This window comes from Micromesistius poutassou (genome assembly GCF_964030765.1).
Source record: "Micromesistius poutassou genome assembly, chromosome: 8".
NCBI lineage: Eukaryota > Metazoa > Chordata > Actinopteri > Gadiformes > Gadidae > Micromesistius > Micromesistius poutassou.
Genome location: NC_140278.1, coordinates 16,552,157 through 16,573,310, shown reverse-complemented (window position 1 = coordinate 16,573,310; position 21,154 = coordinate 16,552,157). Strand labels below are relative to the sequence as shown.

Genomic DNA, 21,154 nt, shown 5'->3' with positions numbered 1-21,154 from the left:
TGCCTGGTACGTGAGGTCATGTCTTCCATGACTAATTCTCTATCAGAAGTAGGGATTTAATTTTACCACTAGGTGGCAGTGCTGTCCACTGAGTGCAGGGACTTGCAAGGTCGAGGCAGTGATCAGTGGCTGCGATTGTTGTAAACATATGTGCTTTTCTGGTGATTATTCCCTCCCATTAGTGTTGGAAAAAATAAAAAAGTGCACAGCGTTACTTCTCTTCAAATTCATTTGTACTTATGAGTGTTTAGTTCCACCCAGTTACGAACGCTGTCAGTTGCCAAGGCAGAAGAAACATCCACAGATCAACAGAGAAATCATTGCCAGCACCAAACAGAGCAGATGCATTACACAAACATATAGAAGAAAGCACATCGAGATTCCATCCCAGCTGGTGATGGAGCAGTTTAAACAGAGCAGTCCAGACCAGACCGCATCGCTCATGGGCATATCACTTGTCTTTCTGACGATGTGGATTGAACATGACAGCATGAGACCATTTTCTAAGACCCAATACCATAGCCGTGTAGTCGGATGGTCCCATGGTATAACGAATACTTTCTATACTATATAATACTCTAGAATACCTTCACGAATCATGGTTCTCATAGATCGTGTCCACACCGACCACATTCTGGCACATCGGATCACAATTTGACCTCCAGGTCCGATCTGGGAGTGTCCACAGCTGACAGTTAATAATAATAATATATATATATATATATATATATATAATGTGTGTCAGGAGGGTTAGGTGCTTCATGCTGTGTGAACACGCAGCTCTGTTGACTCTTCTTGTTTGTCTGTTTTTATTAACCAGTGTTATTTCATCTGCCAAGTCTCTATGTGATCCAGAGCAGGAATCCTTTAGTACAGGAGGCCCATTTCTCTCTCACATACACACACATACATACACACACACACAATCTTCATAATACCAAGGCCACGATCATGGCTGTATTGGCCAGGGTGCAGACATACTGTCTGTACCTGGCAGGGCATCACAGAGCCCCGGCCAAGTTCTCATACTGTGGGCTCTGGCCGCTGCCTCCCTCGCCACAGCACACCAGCGGCGGTGCTATCTAAACAAGCCCTGGCCTGCTCTGAGGTATTGGCTAATGCTTGTGGCTCTGGTTAGCGTAGCTCTTACTCTTCTCTGACAGCACACGTAACCAAAGCTAGCCCCAATGTGCTTCAAGGATACTCACCTTGAGTCACGTTGTTGACTTGGGTTTGTTGATGAAACTGTAAATTGTCTACCTTATTTTTCATGCATGGTGACTTGTTTTATAAAGAATTCAAGTCAAGGTTACTATGTTTTTAATCCTATCTTATTGAAGGATATCATTCTTAGGAATTTAGAAAAACTTTGAAAATAATTGACACAACGGCTAAATCAAAGGGACTAAACGTCAAATTAGTATTTCCAGCATAATAACGGTCATCTTCATTGTGGTAGGCCTAGTACCCTCATTGGTAAATGCTCACTTTGCACCCCCTAGCGGAACTAACACCATACTAAAAAATGCATTAACCACAGAATATAATTTCATATCACTTTCTCCACCAGATGTCACTATGCCCAAATAATACCCTCCGATTATTTCAACTTTTAAACTTTGCAGGGATACACATGAAGTAAGCCTACATATGACAGAATATAACTGGTTCACCACAGAAAATAAGAGTTAGGCTATATGACAAAATATACATATTCCTTTCTAAACACAGCATACAGTGCTTCCCATAGAAGAAAGTTGTGTTTTTGAATAAATATGTCATTTATACATCCAAAAAATACCTAATCAAACATTATCTGTGGGTATTGACTTGTGTGGCAAATGACCCTGAGATAATAAAAACTATTATTTCAATGATTTATGAGGCTATTTAAAATATGCTGTGTACAGTATTTACTGTACACAACATATTTTAAATAGCCTAAAGGTATCCCCCTAAACATCAACACCTCAACATTAGAGAACCTTTTAGGTGTCTCAATTTAGTGTCCATTCTTTGTTGCTGTCAAATATTGTCATACACATAAGTCACCCTCCATAACTCCACTGTAAATGATACATGTATTTAGAGAGACGATACAACAGCCATTAAAATCCTCACCTCAATCAACCAGATGGGAGAGGTGGGTTGGAGTGTGTGTGCGTGCGTGTGCGTGTATGAGCGAGAGATTGGGGAAACTCAGGTGCAGTCAAACATTTAATCGTAGTTTGTCACAACGTGCTTAAGACACAGAGACGAGCAAAGCTGGAGATTTACAACGCTCTCCTTCTCCCGTTAGGTCAATGCACACAGCGTAGGCCCTGGGGTGCAGGGGGTATTAGGCCCCTGGTTTACTGAGGGGAAAGTGGAGCCAGCCCTCGTAAGCCCTGTCCTCAAGGACCTGAGTGATGGGAGCGCTGCCAGACGGGCCGTCTGGCAGCCAGCCCGTGAGTGTACAGGAGCGCTTCACTCACCATCCATGTCGCACCTTCCTATAGGGCGACATCGCATCACAACGACCGCTGCCCTTTTTGGGATAAGAGCAATGGTATGCTAGGGCTTAAGAGTAACGGTCATTGGTCAATGTTAAGGAATTAATCGTGGAATAACTTTTGTCCATTTGGGGAGACATTGTTGTGTTTGAAACTGCCACAGTGTTTCTCATGCGAAACGTGGCAAATCCAAGTTTTCTTTATCCTCGGTTTTGGTATATTTATATTGATTAAGGGTTTACAGTACAGCAACTCCTTTGATTCCCTTCAATATGGCGGATAATCCCCTAAAAAGATCCCATGATGCCTTCGGATAAACAAGACCTATAAGAAAAGAGGGGGGGGTTCTGTTTTACCAAAAAGCATTTTATTTCATGTATTGTTTATTCACAACGTTAGTGTATCAGTTTGGGATATTACACACCTTAATCCAGTGTTGAGAAGTTAATATGTTGACATTTGTGTGAACATTTACATTTACAGTTGCATATACTTCCTCTAAGTTCTGTTTGTACATTTTACTAGAGAAATGTGTCTTGCAAGCCACGTTCATCAGCTATTCAGAATTAGAGAGAGATGTTTTGAAATGGAAGAACTTGAATGAAAACACCTGTCAAGTCATTTACATGTCCATGAAGTAAACCACAACAATCGTCTCCTAGACACCCAGAACCAAACAGAAATTGGATGTTTTGTAACCTTTATTTTCCCCAAAGGGGAAATACACATTACGATTGGTTATCTTTAGGTTTCGCATGAGCATTAGCATCTCAACATGCTGGACACGATTTAAGCCATGAAGCTCATTTCAGGAGTTTTTGTCAATTATCCACAGTACGTCGTTCTAGGGTCCAACATCACCATGGTTACCGTGTGGCTCCCTGGTTTCAGGCACGCAGCATCTGCCCGGCCAGGACGGCGTTCCGGTCGTGGATCAAGGTGAAGGTGAGCTCAGCCAATCGCTTCACTGACCCCTCAGAGAACCCGCCATCCCCCTGGAGACACAGCGAGGGGAGGGGACAAAGGTTTTGGCGTGGTCTAATGAATTAACCATCAGCTGATCATTACAATGATGAGTTGAGCTACAACAAGCAACTACAAATAATATCCACAGGCCAGTGAAATGAAACAAAGACAGACGTTTCAATTTGAGGGATGAAGAGAGCTGCGTCCCAAACGATGATAAACACAGATTAGCTGGATGAAGCAAGCAAAGTGACGTAAGAAAGGACACACTGTGCTGCCCAAAGTGACAAGACCGAATAAACAAGACATGCAAGGCCTTGGATGTCACAGAATCCAGCTAATCACACAAATTAGGAAACTACTAACAGAGGGAACGATTTTGGCCATTATTCCTTGTTTAGTTCAATCAACATGCAGAATACATTTTCTCATCAGGGGACAGGACAATGATACGCATAAAGTGAAAGGCCCTTTTTTGGGTCAAATGAATATCACCGAATGCAAGCTGTGTGAGGCGAATGAGCGGCGGCATTCTTTGGCCTTGATGGGGCATGATATTGGGCAGACTGTCACAGCACTATAAGTCAGAAGAACAAGTGGACCATTCTCAAAGTTCTCATTCGCTTCTGCCTCGGGTTTAAAAATAAAAGCCCAGCTACACTGTTGTGGTCGTTTTGCTTTGGTAATGCCTCTCTGCTTAATATCGCTTTTAATTCTATGCCACCCCCCCCCCCCACCCCATTTCTGTGCATTGTACTTTTAAGGACTTTCACTGCCTAGACCACAGTGTTCCCAAGGCCACAGAAGTCCTGCATTGACTCAACTTTGATCAGAGAATCACATGTTTTGAGTCAGTCACAGACGCAAGAGATCATAGGTCATAAGGAACTTGCTAGCTTTGTATTTCCCCTACCTGCTGTTCACTCCCGCAGAAGATGCTATTTAGTCCCAAGATTAAGTTGCTTAGCAACTGCTGTATTCTGTATACTTATAATGAATACCCATAGCTTGTTGGGGACGGTGCAAGCTAGAAGAGGGTGGACATCTCACTTGAGGATGCAGGCAGGCTGCAGACACTTCGGCTAGGAGTGAAGTATCCATCAGATTACGTCCCAAACATGACCCCTTTGTTGAAACCAACTTTTCACGTTGCTGTGGGAGCAAACTTGGCACCCAGTGCTGCACAGTCACATTAACTGTTTTTATTTCATTACAAAACCCAGGAAATCATCTCTTAGCGGGTTCCTGAACCAAACCGCCTTCAGCAGAACAGCCAACGATCCACTCCCCGAGACCCGCGTCAAGGTGCAAGAGCGGTGAGCACTGACGCGAGGCCCACCGGCACCGACTGTGGATAATGTCGAGCTGGAGAACCAGGGAACCCGGGAATAGCAGATCCGAGTCAGGACTAATCAGAACCAGCACCGTGTCAAGACGGGGTGACACACATTTTCCACATGGGCCTGGTCACGAGGGGAGCTGAGGCGAGCGCACCAGAGGAGCGCCCGGCGAGATGACAGGCTCATTGTTGATTAAAGCAACACGGGCACAGCAAAGTGGAACCAGAGGAAGACTGGTGGTGGCAGAATACTCCAGGGCCTGTGCATGCCTCAGAAACTGCATGGCGTTCATGCATTTTCTGCATGGTTCTTATTTGCTCTCTCCCTCCTAGATGCAAAGTCCGAGACTCATTGGAAATCAAAGGGAACAACAAATATTTCCTGTTTTCTTTATGGAGCACCAGAGTCAATCTCCTCGGGTTTAATTACTGAAAGGGAGATAAGGGGGGGGGGGGGGCAAAGTGAGCCAATGCATCTGTAATCCACAGAACCCAGCAGATAACAAACCCAAAACACACAGAGCGCTCTCGTGACCAAGGCGTTCATACTAGGCGTTAAGAAATCAAAGCAATTTTTCATCTTTTTTTATCGTCTGACCAATTAATTAGATGAAAGCATTCCAAGTGTGACTGTTATCTAGAAGCAATCAGGGAGTTAACACAGACGTCTTTTGAGCTGTTGCATGTGTTGCTGCCGCGGTGTGCAGCCACTGCGGGAGAGTGCATGTGATGTGATGAGTGGCCCACAGCCACCCATGTGCATTGATGAGGAGCATTAGGGGAGCTGGCATCTGGTGGGACTCGAACACGGCTACCTCTCCCCAAACCACAACTAATGAGTCTATTACAGGCCTCTCTTCTGATGGACGCAAAACAAAAACACACTTTATACGTGTGCGCACACACAAATGATTAGTTCGAAAAAAAAAAGCAAACATTAAAAAGAAAAAGAAAAGGGGCTGGGATCACCAAGGCAGATCAAAGGTTCGTCTGAGACTCGGCTGTGGAGTGTATTCCCCGGCTCCAGATACGTATTCTTCCCAATGAATCATACTTCGTAAAAAAAAAAAGAGAAGGAATTATTGAATCAAGTAGTCGCCTGCACACTGGAACACAAATGCCTGATCTGAGGTGGTTTTTGGCTCGTGGCGCAGATCTACCCGGCCACAACTGCCAGTCAACTCACGCTCCACATATGAACACGCGCAAACAAACTCGAGGATCGCATAGCCCGAATGGCAACAAACAGGGTTGGCTCTGGACATTTGCATACCCGACCGCTCTCGGGCTGAAATGGATCTCGCGGGTGTGCGACGGAGAGGATAAATAACTGAGTGATAGCTGCTGGGCTGTGGGCTGCAGTCCTTTTTTTTTCCTGGTCTCCGACGAGCGGACGGGGATGGTCTGGTCTTAAACGAGCTCTATCCTCATCCTGACCCGGGCTGCACCACAGACACATCTTTGCCGTTGCCTTGGGAGTGGTGAGGGTTGACAGAATCCACTCGCAGGGATGCAAAGAGGCGGCGGCAAACCAAAAGCATGGCTGGCTGCCCTCTTGTTATGGGCACGAGAACGTCCATGGGTAAGCACCAGGACACATGCAAAACAGACACGCATACACAGAGAAGTCTCACAGATCTTATTCGTCCACAAGTACGCTGGAAAGACCCTGGGAAACTGGGTATATTCCCACATTTGACACACATACACATATATGTACACTATAGTAATATAGTAGTAAGTGTGACCTCTCCCTCTCTCTTACACACACAATCAAGCCATGCCCAAACAATCATTCACACACGCAAGAAAACGGTATAGCCAACACACACACACACACACACACACACACACACACACACACACACACACACACACACACACACACACACACACACACACACACACACACACACACACCCCCTCCCCCCACACCCGATCCGGGTGGGATTTTAATGTCTCCAGAACTCCATCGTCTTAATCATCATCACAGCTTTGAACACGTCCTGTGGGGCATAAGAAGGAGAGGTCTTTCCACCACGTCTGTCATGGTGTCTCCTCCAGGGCAGTAAGAGGACCTGGGGAAGCATTTAGGAAGCACTAGGGGCCCCAAGAGCCCCTCTAACACACACACACACACACACACACGTAGCTGTTGGATGGACGTCAGACAAAGAAACCCATCCCTGAAGGACTTGAAGTGAAATGGAGCCCTTGGGATGGAAAACAGCTCTTAATTAGCATGGATGAATTAGCCGTTTGCGCTAGTGGGCACTTTGTCTCGTGTCAACGGTGAGGAGACCTTCACATGTGCCGAGGACCGTCTTTTGCTGCCAAAGTGCTGTAAACAGGGGGGAGGATTAGGAAAGAACGTGATTTAACACGATTCAGTTACCGTTTTATTTGACCCTGATTAGACATGAGAGAGAGAGAGAGAGCGCATTGCGTTCAACTTCATAATGATAAACTAGCATGCATCACCGCTCCGGGCTGGGACTGCCAAATGCATCATCATTTATTCACATTAGTGGAGCGGGGGGAGGGAAGGGGGGGTTGGGCTGTCACCAGGAATGTATGAAATATAAAAAATGAGATAGAGGCACTTTTGAGTTCTGAAACACTTTCCTTTCCACTGACAGGACGGCCCCTGCTACATCGATTAGTGACACATTCGTCCCCTTGGTGGCCTGCATGGACTTTAATATCGCCTCTCCTGGTGGGTCTCTTGTTAAAATATTGGAACTGTCAGCACACAGTATGAACTGGTATCGGGGGGGACACAAGTACGTAATGGTCCCTGCTGGAGCCATTGTTACTCCCACCATTTTCCCCTAAATCGTATCCAAGTAAACACATTCCCCACTCCTAGGGAATATTGAATATTGAAGGAGTGATACGCCAGCATGAGCATAAACAATTTAATAATGGCTGAACTTGACAATGAACTACAACTAATGCAATATACCTTCATGCGCCTGCCCAGACAGTTGCTATAAGGAATATGTTTTCAATTGCACGCACAAACGCATGTAACCGCTGCGCGGCCTCTTGTTATTCCAAACTGCCACCACAAGTTTACGCAATGGAACTTCAATCATTAGCTTCTATTTTTCCCCTTTCTTTTTTGAGAGAAAGGGACTTTGACAAGCCGAAAAAGCGGCAGGTCTTTGAAAAAGAAAAGAAAAGGAGTGAGAGAAGACAAAGTGAGAAAAGACGGAGAGAGAGAGCGAGGGAGTGAGAATTAAGTCAGCAAGAAAGCACCGCCAGACCACACAATAAGCCACCTCCAGACTAACAAATCTTACATGGACCAGATGCTATCAATCTTTCCATCCAAGAGGAAGGCGCACTGTGCCACACAAGCCGGCATCGGAGGACAAAGTATGTGGCAATTAGGTCTTTTTAGACTCCTGATCATTTGCACGCCTGTGTCGGTCCCCTGTGATAACCAGGGGCCCCCACACCCGAAGGGCTTTCTGCTGCCGTGGGCTTCCACTTCTGTTCTCAACTGTGCCAGGGGCCCCCCCGGTCCCAACTGAAAAACGGCTCCTGGAATGGCTTGGCACGGTGCCACTGGCCAAGGTAACTGAAAGAGCTGTTTGGATTAGACCAGCTACCAGGCCCAGAAAAGGCCTAGCGTGTGTAGAGAGGTTTTTATCACACGTCTCTCATGTGTACCGTCTTGGTCAGTCGTATAATTGCCACTTCATGACATTTTATAAAACTTGGTGGCAGCGGCGGCAGCAATAAAAACGGGATTCTGCAGCAGGTCTCTGATCCAGGCAGGGCATGAGTCACATGAGGAATTTTATTTTTTAAATTTATATATTTTTTATATTGATTCGGATAATGGTCAGATCAACTCAATTTTGTTTGGAAACCTCTAGTATCTGGGCCAGCCCGCATTAAATGGAACAATGTCCCATTGACGTACTGCCCTTGATAAAAGTAATTTCTTATCAGAAATCTCCCCAAGTGACCTGTGCACCAAGTTCCAGTGCTACAATGGAGGTGAAATACACCTTGTGCTTCCCTTCAAGAGGGGATACGGTTTCATGGCTTCTGACAGCCTGACCCTGAGTGGTTATTGTAGTCCTGCCCCTCACCCCCTCCCCTCCCTCAATGTCTCAATGAAGACAGGCAGTAGCCGGGGGCTACAGGTCCAATTACTGACCGCTCCGCAAGCCCTGATTAGAACCCCAACTATAAACACTGCTAATGGAACCATGTTCCACCCCAGGTCTGGGAAGGCTACTGGTTGGATTGCCTTTGCTTAAGCTTGTTGTATCCGTCTTGTTGGCTGGAGAATAAAAGTATGTGGAAATAGGCGAGAAACCGGCAGTTTCCATTGCTGAAAGGCTTACTATCCAACCGGTCGAGAAATGACTGCAGGGAATATATTTCTTGCTGGGTGTAGGGGGATAAAATACCTTCACCTGTGATACTTACACCTAAAACCATCAACACGTGTGAGAGTGACTCAAGCTAGAAGTATAAGAACCTGCCAATAAGATGCTTTTCATACTTCTCTTGAGATGTTTAACACAGGGAGAGAGTTAACGCATCATGCACAGTGAGGTGTTCATTGCCGTTATCCGGTAGTCTGTGGTTGTAATAGCCATGTAATTTTAACTCTGTCTATCTCTGAGAAATATCCACACAGTTGGCCATAAAGAATGAATGAATGAAAGAATATATCTCTGGGCCCATCTATTTTTCCAACCAGTGATTGTATGTTCTTGTAGACTCCACAAAGTTGTAGGATGCAAAAAAAAGAAAAGAAAGGTTAAATACTAGCCTTCGAGAGCCTTCTGCACAAGCACACCATAACCTCTGCTGCAGAATGACGGTCAAGGTTTGGATGTATTTTCTACAGTTTCCAAAATATCCTGTCCTGTAAGGCGAGGGGGGAGTGGGGGGGGTTCCACTTAGCAAATAAAACATCTTTGTCAGCAGCAGCCAATGTTGGACTTCATCTCCCTCATCTCTTTACCATGGTGGGCACAACACCACTGGTGGGGACCGAAGGACCAGAGCACTGCAGTGAGGAGGAGATAATAATAATAAGAAGAATAATGGCCAGAGAGACTGCTGGCTGGTTCCCAGTGGATCGTCTAACTGTGAATACCGGCCCCTTTCACCCGGTGTTGCTGAGTGATGACTTTGTTTGAGTTTGACTCAGTGACAGACGTGTCTCACAACAGTGCGCTGAACAATGTACCTTTAGTCAAGGAGGTATGAACGCACAGGCAGGATTAATGTGCGAGACATACCAAAGCCCCAAAAGCAGTGAGGGAGCCCCACAACACACACACACTCACACACTGCAGCACACACACTACACACACACACGCTGCAGCACACACACACTCAGTCATACATACATACTCATACAAGCAGATAACAGTAACGCTTCATTTACTTATCTCGCCAGATAGTGTTTAACATGTTTATACAGTCACAGCTACCACGGGTCAAATAGAAAGTACACTGGGTGTATCCACGCACCCGCTGTCATTACCCACGATGCACCTTGGGTTGGAACGAGACTGACGGAGACACATCCTGGTCCCTGGGTGACCTCACTTCCACTCAACAAGGTATGTAATCACAGGCCTATAGAACCTGAGGAGCACATACAAGTCTAGGTGCAGCACGGTGAATGTACACCGCTATCCAAATAACCACACTCGGAAGACTAAACATCAGGGAGGAGGGGTGGTGGGGGGCGTTTAGGCAGAGGCGGAAGGAAACGGCTACGGAAATTGTTTTCACGTGTCAGTTGACTAAACGTGTCGATAACAATTCCTACGCCTGACTTCAACCCAGGTCTTAGACTAGGGTGGGCTGTGTTCATAAAGGTCTTTGCAACCAGTTTGGTCATAACTTTCTGTACAGGAAACCTGTCACACTTGAAATAGTTTTCCATCACCCCTTGGAACAAAGTTCAATCCACATGGTCACGGTTTTACCACGGTTTTATCCGCCTGTTGAGGAACAGGACTTCCGACATAGTGGTTGGTTGTGGCCCTGGTTGCATCCGCAGATCAGCTTACCACCCACAGACAGCCAGTACGGGTGGCTGTGTTATACTAGTTTCTTACACTGGTAGCTGTGTGTGTGCGTGCGTGCGTGCGTGCGTGCGTGTGCGACAACCCTCTCTGTGCCAATATTCCCACCAACCTTAAATACACTTAACAAGGAACCCAAGCAGAGGTCCCTGTGCAAACACACCAACAGGCAAAGCTGGCTAAAGGTTAACTCTGACACCACACATTTGATCCACGTTGAGCTCCTTTCCCCACAACATAATTGAAGCGCCACAAACTGAAACCAGCTCTAAGGTGGGTGGTCACAAGCCGCTCAGCACCAAGCAGTAGGGTAAAATAAACACGCACAAGAATGCCTTTCTGGACTGGTTTCTTAATGGCTGATTGACTGTTTACAAACCAATTGCAGAGTGCCTTCTTTTTTTAAAAAGTACACATATCCTGTTTGTAAGAGCTCTCTCTTCATAACATCATCGAGGCCTCGAGTGAAGACGCATGCTGGTTCTTTTTAATCTAAGATATCAAAGCTGAGTAAACACCGCTTTGGTATGTCTAATTTCTCAAGCCAAACTCCAGCGGTTGAGTTTCACACATACCGACAAACATCTGGCCCGCTCGGGAGGGAGAGAGCTGGGGAGAGGGCCTGATACGCTGCACATGTCGGGCGGCCCGGGCCTCTCCCCGAAGCTCTGACCTTAACACTCTGCAAATACATCACCGCGGAGGGGGCCCCGGGGCCACGGCTTCTGTCTGGATGGAGACATCAGATGTACGACTGAGGACGGACCCCCATGTCACTAATCCACACGTTTAGAGTGGGATCGCAAAAGATAAAGTTATCGAAGGACAAACAAGCATCTGCTGATGGGGGCGGGGAGCCGGTGCTTGTGCTGGCCTGTGGTCGACGGAGGGAAGTAGTGTGTGAACAGACACGGCCCATATTGGAGAACGAGGCTGAGGCCAAGTGCAGGCAGAGGAGAATAGGGAAGTCGGACTGTAGACATAAAATGTGAGAACAGGCTTGTGGAGGTCTGCATCTCATCTCGTCTCATCAGTACTTTTGCTTTGGAGGCTCTTCAGCTCTTTCCTCTGCGATTTAGATTTCCACATTTGGCACAATCCAAAAACATAACATTTTCTTAGTACCGTTCACATTTTGCTTAAATCTACAGCAGTTTAGTAAAAAAAATTAAAATCAAAATCAAAAGGAAACTAAAATAAGCAGACAAGGTATTGCATTAACAGCGGGGAATGTCGGTGTATCTGTCGTGTGCACGTCGGTGCGCGTTACAGGATATCTCCCAAGTCTGGACCCAGAGCGGGCAGCCTGGCTCATGCCGTGGGGCGACTGTGGGGGTAATAAAGGCTGGAAGCGTGCTGTAACCGCAGAAAGACGACGCTCGCCACCACCGCTGCTCTCCCATGACCCTGGCCCGGGTGCAGCCCCCTGGGTGACTGTGACTGGCGCTACACCGGGCGGGGGGGCGGGGAGTCTATGGTTTCACCTGTCGCAGGTAGATCTACACAGGCAGAGGAGAAAATACCTATAGAGCCCCTTCCCCATCGCCTCCTTCTCCCCCCTCTATCACTCCCTCTCTCCCTCTCACTCTCTCACTCTCTCTCTCTCTCTCTCAGTCTGTTTGTCTCCTTCGTCCGCCCCTTGCCTTTCTCTCCCGCGCGGCTAATCTCTTCTCAGGTTCACCGCTCTTGTTCGGCACTCTTTGAGGAAAAGGAAGCGAGGGGTTGGGTAAACATCAGGGCTCTCACTGCAGTGGATTACAACACCCATACATCACCGTGACAACTTGCTTTTCACCCTCTGACAGGTCGCCAGGACCCTGCGTGGGGAGGGGGGAGGGGGGTGGGAGAGTGGACAGGTTGGGTGGCTGCGGTCTGGTGACACTTTCTACCACTGCAGTGGTCACCGATAGGTGCCTTCCGTCACTGTTTTCACACCATCACCCTATCGGCTTACCGCCGTTGCTTGATATCGGTTGACGGTCTGCTGGCATCCGTAACAAGGGCAGAGCAGCCTGACCGGAGAGGATGGAGAGGCTTTTGACAACGCCTGTTTCTAATCTTTTCTAGAACCAAGACGGATCAAACTTAGGACACGTTTTATATTAGGAGAACTAACTAGACTCGCTCAGGGTCTAAAGAGGCCTTGCGTGAGGTTGTACAAGGTGGAGCACCGCTGCCACAGCTTGCACATTCCAACCATCTCTTGTACATTCAATGTAGATTTATTTACATTCAATGTAAATTAATGGAAAATTATTAACCAAGCTTTTCCAAATGGCCAGTTGTGATTTATGATTTCCTTTAATGTGGTATTTAAAGAATCAGAGTCATATGTTCTGTTTTCATATTCAATGCACTCCAGTTGATAACCAGACTTTGTAGCGGCAGTGATATTTTGATATTCATCCAGGTTTTGACAAAGAAAAAGTCTAAGAAAGGGTTCAAATTAAACCAACAATGCACTCGCTTTGAAAAGATGGAGAGCTTCCAATCTGTCAAGGGAACCTTTGGATTTCCACTTTGTCTGTTTGGATCCGGACTTGGTAGAAGTTCATCCCTTGAAAAGGTAGAAAATCTAACTTTTGATTTTTACGATAAAAACATGGAATCACTTCATATTATATTCATAACAGGAAATGGAAAATCTCGGTCTTGACAACATCATATTTTTGTTCCATATGAATACAAATTTCATGCTGTATGATTAAGTTGTCAAAGCAAATAGCCAGTAATGATTTTCTATCCTTCATACTTCATCAGTGTCCCAGAAAGTTGGTAAACATTTTACTGAAGAACATGAATGAAATCGACAGCAGCTCTATTCAGACAAAGCAATGAAACAGCAAAAGTTCCTTCGTCCATGTTCCAGATATTTACCCACTTTTGATTTGTGGATATGAAAATAAATGAATGTGAGTATTTATTTTCCAGTGGAAAATAAATACTCACATTCAGTACAAATAGTCTCAATATAAAAAGCAAAAATATACAAAAACAGATGCTTCATGCCCGAATCTTATAAAGTTTGCAAACACTAATATTTATGTTGAAAATGTAATAGAAGATTTTGTTTGTTGTTCAAATCATCACAAGGACAATGTTGACAAAATTGTTGAGTCTGCATAATGGTTTCCCATGAGAAGACATTCAAGTAAAGAAAACCACAGAAAACATTGGGTTTCTTTGGAGAGGAAACCAAATACAATGCAGAGCGCTTTCCATGGTGCGGACAACAATGTGATCACAGTCTCTTAGTCTATCAGGTGGTCATCAAGTCTAAAATAACATTCACCCACATCTAGAAATCTTAATCATTTCAATCAATCTTTTTCATCTTAAAAACAATATCTTAGATGAAACAACCCCAAACTGCATTTTCCATTCATAGTAGTATTGCCTGATTTGGCTCTGAAAATGTATTCCATTTTCTATAATCATCTTTTCATCAACTTTAAAAGCTTGCCATGATTTTGTGCAAAATCATCATAATTTTTCTCTAAAATTTACTTTGACTTAAAGGTTTTTTTTTAACCAAATGGTAACTTTGAAATCGTGTTTCCAGGTGGAGGACAATGAACGAACCCAAGGGCAAGATGAGCCAGGTGCATCAATATATTTTGAGAGGAGCAAATTTCATTAGACTAGTACAATGACAATTGTACTATTCCTATTCCTACACTGTAAATTCATCAGCTAATTTATACGTTTGCCAATTATAAGTGAGTTCATGAAATTGTGAGGAAAATGTGAGGAAATTCTTCTGGGCTCTAAGCTGTGTCCATGCCGACGGCTCTGGTCAGGGGTCATTTCGAAAGAGGACATGGCTTTTTTAGGTTTGGTAGACTCTAATATGATCCAGTTAATTGGTTTGCTTCAATGGCTGCAGCCCACCGTGTTCGTCTGCCTATTAGTTTCCTATCAGGCAACTTGGGGTACTCGGAGAATAGTATATCATAACACACAGGCCACAAAAAGAAACGGTCCAACCAGGAACGGAACATTCAACAGACATTAGTATAAGCAGTAGCATTGTTTTTGGAGCTTGTTTTTTATCATGGTAATTTTATGATTTAGTAAGGTACATTAGTTACATGTTTTATCTTTAAACTTATTTAATATAATAATCTATGAAAAATGTAACCATTAAAATATTGACCAGTTATTTGTGTGATGTGTGGTTAAGGAAATACGTATAGTGCCTCCTTTCAGGGAAAAGGACAGATGGGGGGGTCGGAATGTTTTTTAGTTTACACAGCTTGGTGATGGCAATTTCCTGGTATTCTTTTAAACTCAGGAGAAATAAAAGCTAAACCAAATTTTCGACCATCATCATTGTCATCAACATCACATCCTTGTGCGCCTCTAAGCCAGACAAGGGAAGAGCTGGCAGTGATCGTGACAAGGATGAATACGGTCATCTGGGAATAGTTATCGTTATTATAACAAAAAAAACAACCTCATACAGTGATTTATGCGAGGCCATATTCTCTGTCTCGACTATCTCATAAAGATAAGCAGTCCGTCATGCTGTATGCAACCCCCGTCATCTCTGATCTCTCCCCCTTCTTCTTCTTCCAAGTCTTGGGTTCATATCACATTAATAGCATTAGTCTCAATTCATCGCCGGGGGAAACTGGTGACCTGGTGGGGTAACACAGGCGATAACAGACGATAGTTCACATGGGAACCATTGGTATTTCTCCGGACTTGCCGGTTATGGAGCGAGCCATCCATCTAGGTGCGTCTTGGTTGACCCTGTGAAATTCACTCGGATCTCCTCTCGAATCATGAACTAACCGACCAAACCAAAAATGTGTTCTTTCTTTTACCTCTTTTAATAACCAGGCTCCATCTGTAGTTCATCCTTCACTTATTTCTCCGCGGGGCCATTCACAAAACTTTATAAAAACCACCGTACCCAGACAGTCTCTGGCATGGAGGTTTTGCCAGTGGTTTATGAAGAGGGAATCCGTCTGCCAGGAGACCTCGTTTGTCCCTGACGCTGCTGTCATCATGAGCATAACTCATGAAAAACAACATAAGTCCAACAACACATATGGAAATTCTGCTTTGCTGTTCAAGAAAAAAAATAAATAAATAAATAAGTGATGAGCAAGGGGCGGGATGGCTTGATGATTAGCATATAGTCTGACATAGAGACAAATGTGATTGTATGAAATTAATAACGTTCACCGTTATGTAGTTCAATAATAACCTGGTTATGAATTCCAGTTCCCCCCCTTAAACTCCACTGACTCTGGTGAAAGGCCTGGGGGGGCCGGTCTCAGGACCCCCCAGAGCCTTCAAGGGACCCCACATGTGCCGGTCAGATGAGGGGTCTTTTATGCCTTAAGCACCTCTAGAGCCTGTTAATGCCTCCTCTAAAATGAACCAATGGTAGTCAAGCAGTAGGTCGTGACAGCATTGGTGGGCTGCAGAATCGCATCATTGTTTTTTCAGCAGCATTGGTAAATAAAAAGCAATATCTATTCATTTAAAAATCTTTGAAAAATATTAGCAGTAGTATTACATTTTTGACTTGGCAAAAGAGGGCAGGGTGGTGTAGCAGCAGGCTGAAAGGTTTGGAGTCAGAGCCCAATATTCTTTTATTTGCGCACTTTGAACAGCTTTGTGTCAACACGTACAGACTTACTGTCGGATTTGAACATCGGATTTTGAGCGTAAATTGCCAATATGTGAACAGGTTGTAAATTAACTTTTACTCTTTCCCGACCTTTTGAACCGGGTCTGGCCCAGGGGAAAGGAAGGACGACGGCATGAATGTCTGTTCTTTACATATGTTATACTCACGTTTATTTATGATGATAACTAACTTCAGTTTATGATTGTCATGTCTGACCCACAGAGCTCGCACACCAGTGTTATCAATGCGCAACCTTGAGCAGGTTGCAGTTCACTGACCAGCCAAAAGGGCCACTAATGTGAAGGAATTTGAGATTCTTGCACATAGTATCTTTAAAGGTCCCATAGCATGAAAATTTCACTTTATGAGGTTAACATTAACATTAAATTGAGTTCCCCTAGCCTCCCTATGGTCCCCCAGTAGCTAAAAATTGCATTAGGTGTAAACTGAGAAGTAGCTTACTTATCTTACTCCATCTTTGAAAAAAGGATCGCTGAAATGCTTCGATTTGGCTTCCGGTCAAGAATTACGTCATACGGGACCAGGTTACCTCCCCTTTCTCTGCTTGGCCCAGAGAATTTGGCCTGCCAATGAGAACATGAGCTAGGACTGTGCGAGCGCCACATGTGTGTGTGTGAATACACACACTGTAACGCAAGTGTTTTTTTGTTATTTGGATAACTGTTCTGCTGTTGGTGTTATGGCGCATAACACGCAACACAATAACTCAAGCTTGCATAAAGCTCCCATTTGGTGAAAAGACTAGACTGCGTTTGGTTGGTTGAGAAGGAATTGGGAACCCCGAAATGGAGGAGAAGGGGATTGTTGCCCGCGATTGTTGCCCAGGGTTGTCTGCGTCGGGTTGGTTGAGAAGGAATTGGGAACCGCGACATGGAGGAGAAAAGGATTGTTGCCCAGGATTGTCCGTCGGAGCCGGGCAGCCCCGAGGGCAGCCAGCGGGGCTCCGATGGGCCGCTGCCATGGCAGCGGGACTGGGTGGGTAGCCCCGGGTGCGGCCAGCGTTCAGCAGGCAGCCCCGGGGGCAGCCAGCGGCCAACGGGGCTCAGACGGACCACTGCCGTGGCAGCGGGGCTGGGCGGGTAGCCCTGGGGGCGGCCAGTGTTCAGCAGGCAGCCCCGGGGGCGGCCTGGTCAACAAAACTTTTCTCCTCCATGTCGCGGTTCCCAATTCCTTCTGAACCAACCCAACGCAGACAAAACCCGGGCAACAATCGCGGGCAACAATCCCCTTCTCCTCCATTTCGCGGTTCAGTCTGTACTTAATATTAACATGGAAGTGGAAGAACCAGCGGCGTCTAAGAACCCAACGCAGTCGTGTTGTCAGTCGTGTTCGCATCCGGAGGCGCAAACAGCTTTTGACCATGATAATATATATATATATTATATAGATATCTAAATATAATATGAAATTAATTAGATATAGAGCTCCAGGACTCCCGCTGGACCACCCGGAGTGTTCAGTGTTCCACTGTAAACACTAGCGCATGGTACTGTGGCCGCAAGCTGCTCAAGGCCACATCCCCACCCTCCACCTTGACCCGCCTCTAAAAACGGCGCGTTTGTGGAGCGCTCATTGTGGGACTGGCTCGTAGTGGCTGTAACTCTGCACCAAGGCTGAATTTCTTGAACGTCTTCAAGTACTGTATTAGGGGCCCACTAATACCTATATTAAAGCATCCATAAAATAGCATGCCATGGGACCTTTAAATAAAATAAACAAGGATGGGCAAAAACAACTTCTCACCTCAGAGAGAAGAAAATGGATGCCGTAGAGTAGAATATTGTGGAGCTTCGCAGCTGATGCAAGTTCCATCCATAGCAGAGGCCCCGCCCCAGTCTCACTGATGGACATGCCATCAGACGTATCCAAACGCACCTATCAAAACAAAACCAACCATGCCCAATCAGCATGTATCTTCTTCTATGTGAGCAATATGTTCTGGAGCACTTACAGTTTATTTGTTTTCCAGCAGAAACTTTATAGGCCATTTTATTTCAAGTTTAACATTTAATAGTAAGTCACTTTGCAGATTAAGTACCTAATTATTTGTTTTAAATGTAATTTAGTTTTTAACAGCAAAACCTACTCATAAATAACACAAATAAAGCAAGTACAACAGAACAAATAATCAACAAGCAGTAACCTGCCTGGATTCTTCTATTTTGATATTAGATTTATTTATTTAATTAATTCCCTCTGGATATGCATGTAAAGCTATGGACCAGAAGAATCTATTAAGGTGCTTAATTCACTGAATCAGCCAATTCCCTCTGTCTTATTACTGAGGCTCATAGCCATCACGCTATGCAATTATTTTGTCATGGAGGTCTGAATAAATTTAGAGCATTGAAAAACAACCATGACATACTGTATGTCAAAAGTGTCAAAAGAAATGTGCGTAATAATATGTAATTATACCCTAATAATTGCTCAGGGTGTGCATTTATAACTGAAACACTTAGGTTTGATTACATTACTAAATCAGCCTCCTGGTGCCCTGCTGGTGATGCTGAGGGATGCACAACACAAGGACAGATTAGAACAGGAGAACCCTCAGCTCCCCTGAAGGAATGGGTCCCTGGCCCCTGTGAACCAGGGGCCCAAGCAGCCATACGGTATGGGGGGCCTTCAAGAAAACCTAAGTGTTTTCAGTGGCTGTGTGCTCAGCCAGTGGTTTCTCTTGACAGCAGAATTGCCTCCAGCAAATATGTCAAATTTTATGCAGCGCAAATTGGTGGTGTAGAGGAGGGGGACTCGACAATGTATATCTAACGCCCCACTTTGCTATTGCAAGACTAAGGGCCCCTGCATATGCTATTGCAGTGATGTGACCATGCAACACACTCCTGGAGTAGCACATTCACATGGACACACCGGTGCTGGCCAGGGAAAATACCAGGTTAGAGAAAGTAAAGTAGGCATTGACTTATTTCCTTTAGAATCTTTTACTGTTTATACCAACATCATTACAAACACTTGAAAATTTCCAAAACATTACATTGGATCTTAGGGAAACAGCTGTTCTCGTTTTCATAAAGATTTCCCTAAAACTGGGAATTTCATGAATGATTAACATTGTCATGTTCCCTTGAGTAATGAAATCAACTGTTTCAAGAAGTTGGCGATCTACATACAAGGTATTTCTGCCATTTTGCTTAAAATGTGTTTTTTTTGCTACTGCGCATATAAATATTTTTTTAGGTACTCTGACAATTTGCTGGTTCGGTGATTTGCCACATTGCACCTTTGTGCTAGGAGTAAGGACAATATGCAATGGTCAAATAGTTTGCTTTTGATTTAATGCAAAAAGAGCGAAAAAACAACCAGGGGAATTAACCTCCACTATTCAGTTTGACCTTATAAATAAGATAACCATTTGATTTATCTGAGTATTTCTAGAGTAAATGTTTCTCTGGTTTTACATTATACAAGTCCTTTTTTCTGAACTTCACTGTGATTTCCCCCCCCCCTTCTGCAGCTGATACAGGCATTTGAAGTAGACCAAACAGTAGGCTTCTCCCCTGGGACGTATCGGGTTTCTAAACAGCAACAGAGTTACTGAGGAAGCCTGGGGTGGAGTACAGGTGACATTTTTTTTAAGTAGTACTTCAGGGAAACAGGATCCACGGTGCTGCAGATGTCTGCTTTCATAGACGTGCAAAGCAAAGTTCATTCATAGTGTGGGAAATGTTACAGAGGTGTTAGCTGGGACATTAAAAGGAACTAGAAAATGCATTCCTTGCAGAACATGCGATGAGTGCTGTAGTGTAAAATGAACTTAAACATATGTTTGCCATCTTCTGAAACCCCAGAAACTGAGATCTTCAAAAACACAGAGGTCCATGTCTTTATACACCAATTGGAGTAGAGTTGGACAGTACAAGTTGTCCTTCTGACTTGTACTTTTAGGCATCCTTTAAAGGGTAGGTTTTGTTTATTTAATAAGAGGATAACAAAAATAACACGGGTATGTTGGAACCTACAATGGCAGAGGGGTGTTTTGCCTGTGGTGGGGAATCAAATGAGGGTATGGGATTATTTATGCCTCTTGGCATTTCAGCTGCTTCAAAATAAGCCACTTTTTGAGTGGAAGAAAAATAGCAATGAATTCGAACATTTGAGTGGAAGGTCGCGGAAGTAAAATAAACATCCTGCGCTTCCATTTAAAAACATGAAAACCTACCTACTGTTTATATGCTTTCAAATTTATTTTATTATGGTATCATCTTTTGGCCTTCCTTCTCCGCCATCTCTACATTGAAATGGCAGCACTGCGTTGTGGTGTGGTTGACATTGACATTCAAATGCTCCTTTGATACCCAACATCAGAGAACATGGTAATCTTTATGCTGGCACTCATCGCTAAATCGGCCTAATACAAGAGGGCTGTCTCACAAGAAGCCATGGAGGAAGAATGGGCAGGTTGTTCGAGAAGACATGTGGGAAGTCTCACTTTCCACCATCATGTATGTGCCTAGTGAGTCCTTGTTTGACCCTGGTAGAGAACACCTCGATACAATTTGAAATAACTTCACGGCTAGAGTCGAATTATGGTAATTAAATAAAGTGAAACAGCCTACATCTAAAGAACTAGAGCCCCTTTAACTTTAACAAGGCATTT

At 44.7% G+C, this 21,154-nt stretch overlaps 1 protein-coding gene across 3 annotated transcripts in view; it reads right to left on the bottom strand.

The window, feature by feature from the left end:
• Nucleotides 1-2,458: 2,458 nt before the first annotated feature.
• crppa (CDP-L-ribitol pyrophosphorylase A) overlaps nt 2,459-21,154 on the bottom strand; it is a 32,821-nt gene continuing 14,125 nt past the window's right edge. Inside the window, exons 9-11 of one of the 3 annotated variants that reach the window (XM_084472143.1) lie at nt 18,277-18,408; nt 3,363-3,487; nt 2,459-2,816 (exon numbers count right to left, since the gene is read on the bottom strand). In XM_084472143.1, the coding sequence (XP_084328269.1) occupies nt 3,380-3,487; nt 18,277-18,408 (240 nt within the window). In that variant the 3' untranslated portion in view covers nt 2,459-2,816; nt 3,363-3,379. Of the gene's footprint in view, nt 2,817-2,891; nt 3,488-18,276; nt 18,409-21,154 lie in introns of those variants that run through there. The other 2 variants (XM_084472142.1, XM_084472144.1) reach the window with 2 other exon arrangements.